General features: G+C 45.9%; 1 protein-coding gene across 1 annotated transcript in view; it reads right to left on the bottom strand.

Annotated features, from left to right (window-relative positions):
• Positions 1-9,821: 9,821 nt before the first annotated feature.
• Positions 9,822-16,469, bottom strand: part of LOC144498528 (thyrotropin-releasing hormone-degrading ectoenzyme-like) — a 139,710-nt gene continuing 133,062 nt past the window's right edge. Inside the window, exon 20 of the mRNA XM_078219779.1 lies at positions 9,822-10,659. Coding sequence (XP_078075905.1) covers positions 10,516-10,659 — 144 coding nt within the window. The 3' untranslated portion in view covers positions 9,822-10,515. The remainder of the gene's footprint in view (positions 10,660-16,469) is intronic.

Below are 16,469 nucleotides of genomic sequence, written 5' to 3'. Positions count from 1 at the left end.
ATCCCTGTTCAAGGCCGGAGACCCGCGTCTCCCACCACGACCCAACAGAAAAGTTGTGGGTCGCAATGGGAGAATCACGGCCCTTATGTGGAGCTCACTAATTTATTTTGCTAAAATTAGTAAATTGCACCCTCTTGAACTTTATTTAGAAATATTCAATTAAGCAAGCCCATGAACGATACAGGTTAGCCCGGAGCTGTTAACCAAATTAGGAAGTTTATAAATAGGGGGGTCACTCATTTATGACAGAGATGAGGAACAGTCTTTTCTCCCAGAGGACCTTGAGTTTTTCGAACTCTCTTCCTCAAAAGGCAGTGAAGCAGAGTCTTTGGCTATTTTAAACGCCGAGCTCGATAGATGATTGATTAATGAGGGGGTAAAAGATTAGTGGGGATTGGCAGGAATGTGGGGTTCAGGTTACAATCAGATCAGCCATGATCTTATGAAATGGCAGAGCAGGCTTGAGGGGCCGAGTGGCCTTCTCCTGCTCCTAATTCATACTTTTATGTTAAAAAGAAGCAGCATGTGACTGCCCAGGTCCCCGCCATTTCTGGCCGTGATGTTAATTAACCACAGTGTTTTGCAGAATGAGGGGATGCCTGTCTAAAGCAGATGGGATTCTTGTGTGTTTATAGAAATCAAGCCCTTCTTTTGCAACAAGCCCCGAACCTGATGCAGTTTCACTGGGGAGGCCATGGCAGCTTTCCCTCTGGATAGAAATTGGGCTGATGGCAAAGTCTGAACCATTCTGTCCTGAGGCCAGAATCAACAGGGAGAGTTCATCCAATCTCATAGAATCATAGAATTCCTACAGTTCAGAAGGCCATTTGGCCCATCGAGCCTGCACCACCAGTAACCCCACCCAGATCCTATCCCCATTACCCAATGTATTAACCCTGCTTTAAAACAGAAATGAGGAGGAATTTCTTCAGCCAGAGAGCGGTGAATCCTTGGAACTCTTTGCCGCAGAAGGCTGTGGAGGTCAGGTCATTGAGTGTCTTTAAGTCAGAGATAGATAGGTTCTTGATTAATAAGGGGGTCAGGGGTTATGGGGAAAAGGCAGGAGAATGGGGAGGAGAAAAATATCAGCCATGATTGAATGGCGGAGCAGACTCAATAGGCCGAGTGGCTAATTCTGCTCCTATGTCTTATGGTCCTATGGTCTTATAATCCCCCTGACACTAAGGAGCAATTTAGCATGGAAAATCCACCTAATGCACACATCTTTGAAGTGTGGGAGGAAACTGGAGCACCCGGAGGACATCCACACAGACACAGGAAGAACGTGAAAACTCCACACAGACACTCACCCGAGGCCGGAATTGAATCTGTGAGGCAGCAGTGCTAACCACTGTGCCCGTAGAGAAAGTTGTAGTCTCACAAACTCCACCTCTTCCCTCCTGAAATATCAAGAAAAATCAGTTCAAATTTTGAAAATCCCGAGAATGCTGGCAGCAGTAATACTGGAGTTCCAGTATTGCTCCAGTAAGGTGTACAGGAGCAGTTCAGGCATGGGTTTACTGCTACCCTTCATTTCTGTGTTTTGCTGGTTTTCCCCTTGGACATGGAAGTTGGAATATGATCTCCATCTTTCAACAGCAGCTCGTCAGGCCCATTCCAGGCAGGAGGTGGAATCTAAATGAAACTAGGCCATTAACATCACTTTGACCAAGTGAGAAATTAGCTTGCCAGCGATATCCTGCCAGGAACCAATTCTGAGTTAAAACCTGTTGTTGGTCTTGAGTCTCCAAGTGGCATGCCACAGAACATCGCCGAGTAATATATTCAAAATCTGATGTCTGCGTGCGCCTGTGTGGCACATTCTAAATTGCAATATCCACATTTATGATTGGCAATCATTGTCTCAACTTTGTGTCTCCAACTCTTAAGCAGATAAACTCCTCGGATTCAAGCGGGGGGGGGGGGAGATGGCCTAGTGGTATTATCGTTAGACTATTAATCCAGAAACTCAGCTAATGTTCTGGGGACCCGGGTTCAAATCCTGCCACTACAGATGGTGGAATTTGGATTCAATACAAAAAAAATTGGAATTAAGAATCAACTGATGACCATGAAACCATTATCGATTTGTCAGAAAAACCCATCTGAATCACTAATGTCCTTTAGGGAAGGAAACCTGCCATCCTTACCTGGTCTGGCCTACATGTGGCTCCAGATCCACAGCAATGTGGTTGACTTTCAACTGCCCTCTGAAATGGCCTAAGCAAGCCATTCAGTTCAAGGGCGATTAGAAATGGCCAGCCAGTGACGCCCACATCCCACGGACGAATTTTAAAAAAGTTCTGCTTCCCAAATAAGTTTTCCTTTTTTGCAGTGAATACAATTGGTTCATATCTTTCAAGTCAATTCAAGATCAAAATATTCCATCAATATGTATGATGTAAGAACCGAGACTGAATTACAGCAACACTCGTCTCATTATTTCTCTTCTCCCAAATCCATTTGATATGAAGACTAAATCTGTCTCAGCTCCACCACCCCCCCCACCAAGACCAACCCCTGCCCCCTCCCTGCCCCCTACCCCCCCTCCCCTCCCCCCCCACCCACCCATCCATCCCCATGTAACGCCACAGAAGATTGTGCACGCCTTTCTTGGGAATCAGATGTATGCAGTGCTCAGAACAATTAAACTGGAATTAAATCGAATATTCGCAAACTTGTTTCCTCATCTGGGTCTTCATGGATAAAGCTCAACCTGGCCGGAGTTCAAGATGTAATCTGTTGTCCACCCACCACACTTCCCTAACCATTATATTCAACCTTGCTTTGACTCAAGATTCAAATCTTTTTCTTCCTCTCGACAAAATTCGCCGGCCTCGAACACCCCGCCACCGCTGCCAGCAAGAACGAAGAGCTCAGCCAAAATTCCATTCACTGCAGCGGGACTGGAGAATCCCAATCCTGGGAGAGGTTGGAGAATTCCACCCTTTATCGTTCAAAGCAATTCTGATTTGATTTGATTTATTATTGTCACATGTATTGGTATACAGTGAAAAATATTGTTTCTTGCATGCTATATAGACAAACACACTGTTCATAGAGAAGGAAAGGAGAGAGTGCAGAATGTAGTGTTACAGTCATAGCTAGGGTGTAGAGAAAGATCAACTTAGTGCGAGGTAAGTCCATTCAAAAGTCTGACAGCAGCAGGGAAGAAGTTGTTCTTGAGTCAGTTGGTACGTGATCTCGGACTTTTGTACCTTTTTCCCGACAGAAGAAAATGAAGGAGGTATGTCCAGGGTACACAGGTCCTTAATTATGCTGGCTGCTTTTCTGAGGCAGCGGGAAGTGTAGACAGAGTCAATGGATGGGAGGCTGGTTTGCGTGATGGATTGGGCTACTTTCATAACCTTTTGTAGTTTCTCGCGGTCTTGGGCAGAGCAGGAGCCATAGCAAGCTGTGATACAACCAGAAAGAATGCTTTCTATGATGCAGCTGTAAAAGTTGGTGAGGGTCATAGCAGACATGCCAAATTTCCTTAGTCTCGGCAATGCTCGTCCCAAGATATTTGCTATTCAATTATAGTTGTGCATTTTTAACTGATTAAGTTACCCTTTACTTCATAATGTCAATTGTGGCCCATATGGCAGAGATTGATACAATGCTGGGAATTCACAGAAACAAAGCAATAAAAATGTTCATTTGCTCTTTGTTTCACAGCTCCCAGGCAACCAAATGTTTTAGCTTATTAATCGACAGTTGATTATATTATAAGCGCAATTTTGATCTCGATTTCAACCGTATTTCAGTAAGAATGGCTTCACCAGTAATCATCAAATAGCAAATGACAACAGAATGTATCGAATGATAGCTGCTGAACTTAAATACAATTGTAAGTTTGCTGTAGTTAATTTACCTATTGTCCATGTAAATGAATAAAGCAGTGGAAGTATCATCCTGCCTTGTGTGTTGAAAAAACAACATACAGATATTGGGTTGGCCAAGGGCCTCGACACTGGAACACAACTCTGGGCAGAGTTGTGAGGAGGATGCAAGGAATGCAAGGAGACTTCAAGGTGATTTAGATAAGTTGAGTGAGTGGGCAGATGCAGAACAGCGTGGTTAAATGCGAAGTTATACATTTTGGTGTGAAAAACAGAAAGGAAGGGTATTATCTAACTTTTAATGTTTATATATTAGTGTCACACTCTGGTGCCTGTTCAGGTATACTTCGAGAGACTTTAGCATGGCCAATGCACCTAACCAGCACTTCTTTCAGACTGCAGGAGGAAACCAGAGCACCCAGAGGAAGCCCATGCAGACACAGGGAGAACGTGCTAACTCCACACAGACAGTCACCCAAGCTGGGAATCGAACCCAGGTCCCTGGTGCTGTGAGGCAGCTAACCTCTGTGCCGCCTGGGAAGTGTGGATTTACAAAGGGATCTGGAAGCCCTTGTATATCAGTCAATGAAAGCGGAGAGGCAGGTGCAGCAAGTAATTAGAAATGCAAGTAGCACGTTGGCCTTCATTGCAAGAGGATCTGAGTTCAGAAGTTGGGATGCCTTACTGCAAGGGCCTTGGTGAGACACATCCAGAGTATTGTGTGAAGATTTGGATTTCCTACTTAAGGAAGGATATACTTGCCTTAGGCGGAATGCAGCAGAGACTCATTAGGCTGATCCTGGGGCTGGAGGGACTGCCCTATGAGGAGAGATTGGTTTTACTGGGCCTGTATTCACGAGAGTTTAGAAGGATGAGAGGAGATCTGTTTGAAGTGTATAAAATTCTAACAGGGCCATCAGACTAGATGCAGGGAGGATGCTTTCCCTGGTCAGAGAATTTAGAGCTAGGGGACACAGTCTCAAAATATGGAGTAGCCCATTTAGGATTGAGATGAAGAAAGATTTCTTCGCTCAAAGAGTTGTGAACCTGTGGAATTCTCTACCACAGAAAGCTGTGGAGGCCAAGTCACTGAATGCATTCAAGAAAGAAGCAGATAATTTTTAAAATTTTAATGGCATCAAGGAGTATGGGCAGAAAGTGGGAATATGGCATTGAGATAGAAAATCAGTCAGGATCATATCGAATGGCGGCATCAACTCGAAGGGCCAAATAGCCTACTACTGCTCCTAGTTTCTGGCTGGAAATCTCCAGTCGTTGACGCCTCGCTGCCAGTGAGAATGGAGAATTTGGCACTCAGCCAGATCTCCATTCACTGCAGTGGGACCGGTGAATCCCAGCTGCGGGCGTGGTCAGAGAATCCGGCCCTCTACGTTTCTATGTTTTGCCTCCAGTAATGCCCGCCTGCATCACTTTCCTGGAGATGGTTTATTAACATGCTGGTTTCAGGAGCCCTTACTAATTGAGGACTGTGGGCAGGTTGCGTGGGCAAAAAGGTTGATCAGAGATCCCGAGAGTCTGGCACGGCCACCGGGAAAGGCCGGTGATGCCAGTGTGGGTGGGAGTACACAAAGATGGCGCTAAAACTGCTCAAAGTAAATGTGGCCACAGCTGCCAGGCTGGCATCGTGGAGAGGGGAATCCACTCCACACGATGGGTTGCCATAAGGCAGGTATATCTTTTCTTAAATAGGAAGACCAAAACCGCACACAATACATCTGGGTGACTTTTAAGGGGTGTCTTAACGAATATATGAATAGGATGGGAATAGAGGGATATGGTTCCCGGAAGAGTAGGGAGTTTTAGTTCAGTCGGGCAGCATGGTCATTCAGGCTTGGAGGGCTGAAGGGCCTGTTCCTGTGCTGTAGTTTTCTTTGTTCTTTGTTTTTTGTATGATGGATGTGGTTCAATAATGACCGTGGTTCCAGGAAGAGGGATTTAGAGCTGGTATCAATGGCCTCCCCTCCAGCTTACTGCCAGATGCAGCCACATGTACAAAGGTTGTAGCATTGGGGGTGAGGTCTGTTCTGATGGTGGCAAAATATCAGATCTCGATTGCAAAATGGTTCCAAAGGACACCTTAATCTCCCCAATTGGTTGTCTGCAGACCCCATGGAGCAGACAGTAAAGCCTGGTCTCCAACCAACTCCAGTGAAAGATGCCTCAGAGGTGGGAAGTTGTCCAGAAACTATTCTGCACAGCTACCCCTATTTCCACTATCCCCTCCCCCCACCCATCCAATCTTGCGTCCATGGGCCACAAAGGAAATGACTCAGCAGAGGAGCAAAATCAATTGACAAAACTCATTTTCTCCAGGTTGAATTATCAAGGGGAGTTCTTAATTTTTTTTTATTTGTTCACGGGACTTGGGCGTCGCTGGCCGGCCAGCATTTATTGCCCATCCCTAGTTGCCCTTGAGAAGGTGGTGGTGAACTGCCTTCTTGAATCGCTGCAGTCCTCGTGCTGTGGGTTGACCCACAATGCCGTTAGGAAGGGAATTCCAGGATTTTGACCCAGCGGCTGCGAAGGGACGACAATATGTTTCCAAGCCAGTTCGGTGAGTGGTTTGGAGGGGAACTTGCAGGTGGTGGTGTCCCCATGTATCTGCTGCCCTTGTCCTTCTAGATGGAAGTGGTCGTGGGTTTGGAAGGTGCCGCCTAAGGATCTTTGGTGAATTGCTTTTCCTCTTCACATTCAAAGTGGGGCAAAGGGCCGAATAATATCAATTGTTACAATGGAAACATGATTTGCTCGTTTCCTACTGCTCCTTGCTGCGAGGAAATGAATTTAATTTGACAATATTGCATAGCTTCTTCTACGCATTCCAATTTAATCAACATGTCACTTCAGTTCTGTTAGTCCAATATTATAACTAAAGCTTCAGCAAATTTATTCAGTGAGTTTCACAGTCCAGGATGGTTTAACACTCGGGGGTAGAAATTCCCTCAGTGCCTGTTTTTAAAATTATTTTTTATTATTCATTCATGGGACATGGATGTCGCTGGCTGGGCCAAAATTTATTGCCCATCCCTAATTGCCTGAGGGCAGTTCAGAGTCAACCACACTGCTGTGGCTTGGAGTCACATGTAGGCCAGACCAGGTAAGGACAGCAGATTTCCTTACCTAAAGGACATTAGTGAACCAGATGGGTTTTTGGGTCTATCCTTGATGTTGCGCAGGCCCGAGACAGGTTTGAAGTTAGGCCATGGGCTGTGTGAGCCGTCACTGCCTCAGGGCACCCACAGGTAGCTAGCTCATGGATTGAAGATGCACAAAACCTCAGGCCGCTTGCTTCACTGACAGTGGCTCCACAGTTACACCCCGGGAGCGGAGTCGGAGCGGGTGATGGGTGAAGGATCGGATAGGAGTGAGATGAGTTTGACGAGTGTGGAATCATTTGTTTCCCCAAGCTACATGGGAAGGTTTAAATAAGAACTTATCTCGCTAAGCAGGACTGGTTTTCTGACAAAACATACAGTAAAAAGTTTACGGTACAGCAATAATTTAATAAACTTTACATTTGGAACAGAAAGAGAACTGTGTACAGTTCTGGTCACCCTATTATCGAGAGGATATTATTAAACTAGAAAGAGTGCAGAAAAGATTTACTAGGATGCTACTGGGACTTGATGGTTTGAGTTATAAGGAGAGGCTGGATAGGCTGGGATTCTTTTCCCTGGAGCATAGGAGGCTGAGGGGTGATCTTATAGAGGTCTATAAAATAATGAGGGGCATAGATCAGTTAGATAGTCAACATTTCCCAAAGGTAGGGGAGTCTAAAACTGGAGGGCATAGGTTTAAGGTTTAGGATTTAAGACTCACCTGATGAAGGGGCAATGCTCCGAAAGCTTGTGCTACCAAATAAACCTGTTGGACTTTAACCTGGTGTTGCGGGACTACTTACTAGGTTTAAGGTGAGAGAGGAGAGATATAAAAGGGGCCAGAGGGGAAATTGTTTCGCACAGAATGTGGTGAGTATCTGGAATAAGCTGCCAGAGGTAGTAATAGAGGCGAGTACAATATTGGCTTTTTAAAAAGCATTCAGACAGTTACATGGGTAAGATGGGTAAAGAGGGATATGGGCGAAACACAGGCAATTGGGAATAGCTTAGTGGTAAAAACTGGGCAGCATGGGCAAGCTGGGCCGAAGGGCCTGTTTCCACGCTGTAAACCTCTATGAGTCTATGGTGCAAATGCACAGGCAGGTATCGAGAGAGCTGGTTCGCTGCTAGATTTGTCAACATTGCACACATTTCACGTCAGATAAAATGAGCAGTTATCTACCTGTTGGTAGTTGCTGAGCTGGCTGATTTTAAGCACGGTGAATGGTGCCATGAAAGATTTCAGCATCCCTCAATTCGGGAAGGAAATCGGTGAGGAATTTCTTTATTTCGGTTTATTACATTTTAACAACAATCGTGATGAATAACAGTACAGCAATAGCTTACGGCACATCAATAGTTTCATCAACTTTATATTCGGAACAGAAAGAAAAGGAAAAGAAAAAGAGACCCACGGAAAAGTTGCAGCACAGGAGGCCATTCAGCCCATCATGTCCATGCCAGCCCAAGGACATCTAGGTGTTCTTTTTAATCCCACCTTCCTGCACCCGGCCCTTAGCTTACAGCACTTAAGGTGCAGATCCACACACTTTCTAGAAGAGTTTAGGGTCTCTGTCTTCACCGCCAACTCAGGCAGCGAATTCCAGACACCCACCATGTTCTGTGTAAAAAAAGTTCTTCCTCATGTCCCCTCTACACCGACTGTGTAAGAGGAGGAAGAAGAAAAGGCTAAAAAAAGGAAAAGAAATACCCTACCGAACCCCAAAATGAAAGATTAAGACCTGCGATGTTTGGTGGGATTTTTAGTGTACCTGTCAGTGTTTTACAGTGGTGGAGGGGGCCCGCCATTGGCCAGCGCACACTCAAGGGTTACGGGGAAAGTGGCCATGAGGAATGTCGGATTAGCCATGATCCTATTGAATAGCAGAACAGGCTCCAGGGGCCGAACAGCCTATTGATGTTCCTATTTCTTAACTGGGTTTCCTGTTGAATGCAGTCCTCACCACCAGGAAACTCACAGCAGACGGTGCATCATCAATGGGACTGGAAGATCCTGCCAGTGTGCACAGCTGAAAAATTCCAGCCATTATGTCAGCGTGTCCTTTCTCTTTTTAGATGCCAACAGACCTGATGTATTTTCCTCCCATTTCCAGCATTTTCAGCTTTTCTTCTTATTCCCACCCCCTATTGCCATCCAATAATTCCCATCTGGGAGTTTGCAGAAACGCACATTGAGCAGAAACATGACCAGCCTGAGCGAGAATGGGGTCAATTATACGTTTATGCTCACTGAGATTGTCCAACCTTTCCTGTCAGTGGGATTTTCCAGTCCTGCCAAAGGCCAACTGCAGCTCCTTCCTCCTCCCCAGTGCTCTCCCCACACCCCCCACACCCGCTCCCCGCACCCCCCCCCCCGCCCCGCCTCCCCCCCACCCCTAATGGGTTCCTCAGCCACGGGACAGGTGAACCACTCAAAACACTGCAGACATCGGCGGGACTAGAAGATCCCACTGACAGCCAATGGCAAGCCACCACTGCTACTGGAAAACATGCCACGGGGTGGGGGGAAGGGTGTGCGGTTGGGGGAGGGGTGTGCGGTTGAGATGGGGGCTGCGATATCTCGCCTGTGGAGTAGGCTTACACATGAGTAATGGTGAATTGAGAGGAGTTGTGAAGATAGGGACTTCTGTGGAAATGAGCATGAAGAGCGGTGAGACGGAAAAAGTGGGCTGGATTCTCCGAGCTCGTCCGCCGCTGGGACTTAACCATCCCGCTGGGGTCAAGGAAGATTTGGCTGGGAGCCAAATTCTCCAACCTCACCGCAGCGGGAGCGTGGCATGAACGGCCCGGTAAAATGGCGCCCGGCATCTCATAAATAAAGTCAGATGGTCACGTCTCAGGTTACTGTACAAAATTTTATTAGACGTAAAATGCCATATTTTTATTTAAAATACATATGCTATGGGTTTTCATTTAGAAAATCTACAATATTAATAACATGTAATGGGCAAAATTAAAACATTCTTTTCATTCATCAGTGTTCCGTAGAATGTTTGTCAATTTTGTTTTAGGCATCCAATCGTCATGCTTTTAAGCACAAGTATTATACTATAGGCTGCAAAAGTTCGATGCCATTGTTCAATTTTCCAAACTGATTGTCCATAACAGTCATTGTGCTTTAAAACATTTGCATAAGATGACCAGTTGTCGGTACAAGGACGTTGCAAATACACAAAATTCAAAGTCTTGAAAGCAAGCATGCTGGAATACAGAAGGGAATCAATAATCATGCATAGAATACATTTCAATTCATACCTTATTTTTTTGTTCACTGACTGTTAATCACATGCACTAGTCGTAAAAACATTCTTTGTTCCCCATAAAGCCGTGTCCAATTTTTAAAGCAGATTTTTGTTTTGTTTTGAAATCCTCCCTCCCCTGAGGAGGAATAGTATCATCGGCAGAAAAATAACCAGTGCAAAATCTGCAGTGCGAACGCCTTCCCCTTTCTCACAAAAGTAGAGAATTTTTTTTTTAAATAATACAAATGCATCAAAGTACTTCATGCTATAAATATTTAGGAGGGTGACAAACTAACTGTTCAGGGATTTTCTGAGCCACTGGAACAACTCGTTCTCAAAGAGGCCGTGCCATCGAACATTTGCCTCCACGATTTCAGTGGCTTGCGCGAAAGAGGCGTCCGTTCCCTCTCTGAGGTTCTTTATAAACTCCTTCAGCTGTGGAATAGAAATCAGTCGCTTAGCTTGTCTTTTGCAGATCAGACACATTGAATAAAAAGTAGCCGCCATTTCTTTTTCCACCTGTCATTTTGTTCATTCCTTCCAAAGTTATTTTGAGCTGTATTTATCTTAGCCATGAGGTGGAGATGCCGGCGTTGGACTGGGGTGGGCACGGTAAGAAGTCTCACGACACCAGGTTAAAGTCCAACAGGTTTATCTGAAATCATGAGCTTTTGGAGCGCTGCTCCTTCGTCAGATGAGTGATGAAGCAACAGCGCTCTGAAAGCTCGTGATTCCAAATAAACCCGTTGGACTTTAACCTGGTGTTGTGAGACTTCTTACTGTATTTATCTTAGTTGCGGGCTGGGATTTTCTCAATCAGGGTAGGGTCCAGATCGAGGAGAATGATAGGTGGACAACTTTGCACGGCATGGATTTCCGTGTTCCTTCGAAGCCACGATTCCAATCCCCCACCCATTTTCAATGTGAGAGTGGTCCGGGCTTGGACCAGTTGCCCGTCGTTTCCCGGTGGGAATTCCGGCCGATTACTCCAGCCACTGGGATTCTGAGTTGCCAACGCAGGGCTGCCCACATCGGTCTGGACCACATTCAGGCCAACATGGTGGGCTTAGGGTGGGAAGTAAGAGGGTTGGGTGGGAGGTGGTGGGTGGGAAGGGTGGGGGGTGCGGTGGGGCAGGCACGGTGGGAGTTGGTGGGCGGATGAATCACACTCCTCAGAAATCCATAAGAGCTGCGGCCACTGGCTACCCCTGGAAAAGAGGTGGCCTTCCTGGAATCATGGGGTGTAGCCATCTTACAAAACTTCAATCAATGTACCTGGCCTTCTCCCCCCTCGCCACTTTCAGATTGGTATCTCCCACCTCGGCTCGTGGGGCTGTCAATCTCTGAATGCCAGAGGCCAACCCTTCAATATTGGGAGCCTGCCCACCATCCCCGATTGGACGGTTAGCCCGCTTGCTGGCCTCTAACTGGCTGGAAATTGAAAGTCCCAATGAGTGTGTCTAAAACACATTGTCCAGGGTGGGGCCCAGAATGAATCCTCGTTTTCAGATCCCGATCCCTGATTGAAAACCCAGCCTATCAACATCTGTAAGACAAGAGGGGCGGGGTGGGGGTGGGGAGCAGATTAGACCTCCACCTGAAATGGGCACAAAACAGGCCGTGCCAATTGCCCAAAGCTAACATCGGGCACCTCACACCATTCTCGGATTCAGGGCTCACCTGAATGTAGGTGAGCCGCAAGCATTGAAGGGGTGGCCCCTCCAAAGCCTTTTCTCAAGCACTGCTTTTAAGGACCATGGTTAGTCTACTCCTCAGCTGGTACAACTAACACGGCACATTCTGTCCATCTGTACCTGAAAACCGCAACTTACGTAGGACCTGAATTTGTATTTGTATACAGTGCTGTTCCCCCTCCCCAGAGTATGTGGGCTTCCTAGTCCTCCTGCTTGAGAACTGCACCATCAGGGGGAGGTGAGATGCCCAGATTGTCAACTATATTGGGGAGAGTTACAGAACAAGGAGATCTAGGGGTTCATGTTCATAGCTCCTTGAAAGTGGAGTCACAGGTGGACAGAGTGGTGAAGAAGGCATTCGGCATGCTTTGTTTCATCGGTCAGAACGTTGAATACAGGAGTTGGGGCATCTTTTGAAGTTGTACAAGACATTGGTAAGGCCACACTTGGAATACTGTGTGCAGTTCTGGTCACTCTATTATAGAAAGGATATTATTAAACTAGAAAGAGTGCAGAAAAGATTTACTAGGATGCTGCCGAGACTTGATGGTTTGAGTTATAAGGAGAGGCTTGATAGACTGGGACTTTTTTCTCTGGAGCGTAGGAGGCTTGAGGGGTGACCTTATAGAGGTCTATAAAATAATAAGGGGCATTGATAAGATAGATAGTCAATATCTTTTCCCAAATGTAGGGGAGTCTAAAACTAGAGGGCATAGATTTGTGTGAGGGGAGAGATACAAAAGTGACCAGAGGGGCACATTTTTCACAGAGGGTGGTGAGTGTCTGGAACAAGCTGCCAGAGGCAGTAGTAGAGGCGGGTACAATTTTGTCTTTTAAAAAACATTTAGATAGTTACATGGATAAGATGGGTATAGAGGGATATGTGCCAAATGCAGGCAATTGGGATTAGTTTAAGGGTTTAAAAAAAAGGGTGGCATGGACAAATTGGGCCGAAGGGCCTGTTTCCATGCTGTAAACCTCTATGACTCTGTAGATGAGATAGTTCGTTGATGGCAATTGAAAATCACCCCTTTTGATGTTTTGAGAGTTGCAGCTGAAGCATCGCAATGAACTTTCTGTTGCAACATCATTTAAGAATAGTATGCTGTGTCATGCACATTAGAGGCAAGTCCTATCCAGAATTCTTAAAACGTGAACTGTCATTATTTTCTGGAACTAACTTCTCTATTTAAGCTGGGTGTAGAAAGGCTGCAAAAGACGGCTGCTGAGCGTTACCTGACTTAATATTCAAACTACCACACTGTCCCGAAAGGACAAAAGGGCACCCTTCCCAACTAAAGAAGTGTCAAATCCCATATCCTAAGACCATCCAGAAGAGATTTCCTGACCTGAATGTTTGTTTTTCTGAAACAAAGACTGTGGGGGGAGTTTTCCCATCCTGCCCCGCCACAGGAATTGTGGCAGGTGGGGGGGGGGAGGTGCAGTGGGGGGGGGGGGGGGGGGGGGGGGGGGGAGCGGGGGGCGGGGGAGGGGGGCATGCAAAAGCCCATTGACCTTGAGCGGGATTTTCCGGTTTTGGGAAAAGCATGGCTGGAAGATCCTGCCCCATCACTGTCTCAGACTCCCAGGGTGAATGTCTAAACAGTGTACCAAGACGTATTGGTGAGTGGGCACTGGGAACCTTGAGTCCTGTTAGAAGTCTAACAGCACCAGGTTAAAGTCCAACTTTTGCTACCAAATAAACCTGTTGGACTTTATCCTGGTGTTGTTAAAACTCTTACTGTGTGGGTTTCCTCCAGATGCTCCAGTTTTCTCCCACAGTCCAAAGATGTGCGGGTTAGGTTGATTGGCCATACTAAATTGCCCCTTAGTGTCAGGGAGATTAGGAGGGTAAATACGCTGAGTTACGGGGATAGGACCTGGGTGGGATTGTTGTTGGTGCAGGCTCGATGGGCCGAATGGCCTCCTTCTGTACTGTAGACTCTATGAATAATAGATACTGTATTATGATACTGTATTATGAACTCCAATTTGCAACTCTGGCTATTGGCCAGAATTTTCCGGCCATTCATGCTGGTGGAATCCTCCAGTCCTGCCGACGGCGCACCCCGCTGCGGGTTTCCCTGAGGTGAAGGGCGCATTCAACGGGAAACCCCCATTAATAATGGTGGGACCAGAAGATCCTGCCGCCGGCCAACGGCAGGCCGCTTCCGCTGCCATGAAACAAGCAGAGGTTTGCGCGGAAAATCCTACCCATTGAATCCACCTGGGCTCGGAGTGAAAACACCTTCTTCTTTGGACCTGCAGTGCACACTTTTTATCCCAGGTGAGCCAAAATGTGAATTACGAACTAGTTTTCTGTTCGTAACTCATACAAGTGCACTATTCTTTGTTCTTTGTTCTTTGTTATTCTCTTTAACCAAATTTTTCCTCGCGTGTGCGTGTGTGTGTGCGAGAGAGAGAGAGAGTAGCGAATTAACATTGAGGCCGGAATTTTACCGGCCCGCCCGCCACGAGAATCGGAGCAGGCGACCCTGGAAAGATCCGTTGACCTCTGGCGGGATTTTACGGCTTCGGGATGAGCGAGGCCATAAAATCCCGCCCCTGAGACTTTCAGGGTGAATTAATAAATAAATAGGTAATCCTCTTTATTTGAACCCAGAAATTGTCGGCATGTTCAGAGGTTAAGAAGCGCACACATCTGCCTTTTCCATAAAAAAACTGATTACAGAAAGGGAAGGGAAGAGGAATTTCAGTGGTCCTCTCTCATCTTTTCATAATTGGCACAAGGCGGTAACTTCAATCGAATTGTTTGGCTGCTTCTCAATTCAATTTGTTTTAACTGTTTGGAAGGCTGTCAAATCGATTGTTCCATCGACTAAGAAGCAACAATAGATCAATAGCATGAAATATCTGAATAACATTAATCATCCTGAAAGACCTCTGCTCCAAATTGATCAAAGTTGCAAGGTAAACATGTTACATTTATCATGGAAAGACAGATCAACAAAAACAAATGGCAGATTGCGATTAAATTAAATATTTCAGAAACTATAAGTTCTACAGCGAATTTCTAAGCCTCAATTGTTTTGTTAAGTGCCTCATTTTCTTTTGATAAATGGATCGCTTTTTGCAGTGTGCCAGATGGCCTTTAACTGGTCACACAACATCAAAGCTTGAGAGTTTCCGCGTGCATCAGTCTAAATAAACATATAAAATGCAATACATCTCAAAGTTCTCCTGACTGAAAGAGAGCATTCCAAAATCTTGCGGTGGGCGGCACGGTGACATGGTGGTTAGCACTGTTGCCTCACAGCGCCAGGGACCTGGGTTCGATTCCCGGCTTAGGTCACTGACTGTGTGGAGTTTGCACTTACTCCCTGTGTCTGCTTGGGTTTCCTCCGGATGCTCCAGTTTCCTCCCACAGTCCAAAGATGTGCGGGTTAGGTGGATTGACCATGCTAAATTGCCCCTTAGTGTCAGGAGGATTAGCAGGGTAAATACATGGGATTATGGGGATACGGCCTGGGTGGGATTGTGATCGGTGCAGGCTCGATGGGCTGAATGGCCTCCTTCTGCTCTGTAGGATTCCATGATTGCCTGGAATCCTCCAATCTCACCTGCAGCTGGAATTCTCCAGTCCCGCTATAATGAATAGAGTTTTGGCTGAGTGCCAAATTCTCACTGGCAGAGGTAGCAGGCAGGGGGAAACCGGAGAATTCTGGGCTGGAGATTTGGCTAAGCAGCAAATTTTCCATTCTCGCTGCAGCCATGGCGAGGCGTATGTGGCTGCAGAATTACGCCTTTGTATAATTCAAGATGGATTTTAAAAATCCTTCTACAATTAACTAAATCTTAAAATCGTATAGCTTTTTCAGAGTAGTACGGCTTCACAACAGTATAATTTCACTAGATTGATTCTAAAATAAGTCAAAACTTTTATGTTTCAATGGGTTCGATAACTGCTTTCTGTTTAATTACATGTTGAGGTGTCACCCCTGGGAATTTAATCACAATATGGGAGGTATTTACTGCTCACAACATTGCTGATAGATTGATATTTTACTCAGACATTTCAAAAGGTGTTACACTACAAAATCTGCTAACAATCATGATGGTACTTTAGACCAATCCTTTTACAATTCAGAGGGTCTCAACTGGTCAAGAGTTGTCCAGAATGTACAACATCTAATATGATTCCTCACAGATGGTTAGAACAATTGATACTAAGGAACATTTAAACCAAACTACCAGAAGGACGTGGATGCTTTGGAGAGGGTCCAAAGAAGGATTACTAGGATGTTGCCTGGTCTGGAAGGTTTTAGGTATGAGGAGAGGTTGAATAAACTCGGATTGTTTTCGCTGGAAAGATGGAGATCTGATAGAAGTCTATAAAATTATGAGAGGCGCAGGTAGGATGGATGGTCAGGCTTTTTCCCAGGTGGAAGGGTCGACTACAAGAGAGCACGGGTTTAAGGTGAGAAGTGGTAAGTTTAGGGGAGATGTGCAGGGAAAGTTTTTCACACAGAGGGTGGTGGGAGCCTGGAACACACTGCCATTGGAGGTGGCAGAAGCAGGCACGTTAGCAAC

The sequence above is a fragment of the Mustelus asterias genome, chromosome 9, assembly GCF_964213995.1.
Source record: "Mustelus asterias chromosome 9, sMusAst1.hap1.1, whole genome shotgun sequence".
Lineage (NCBI taxonomy): Eukaryota > Metazoa > Chordata > Chondrichthyes > Carcharhiniformes > Triakidae > Mustelus > Mustelus asterias.
Note: the sequence above shows the minus strand (reverse complement) of the source record. Positions and strands in the feature narration are given on the sequence as shown.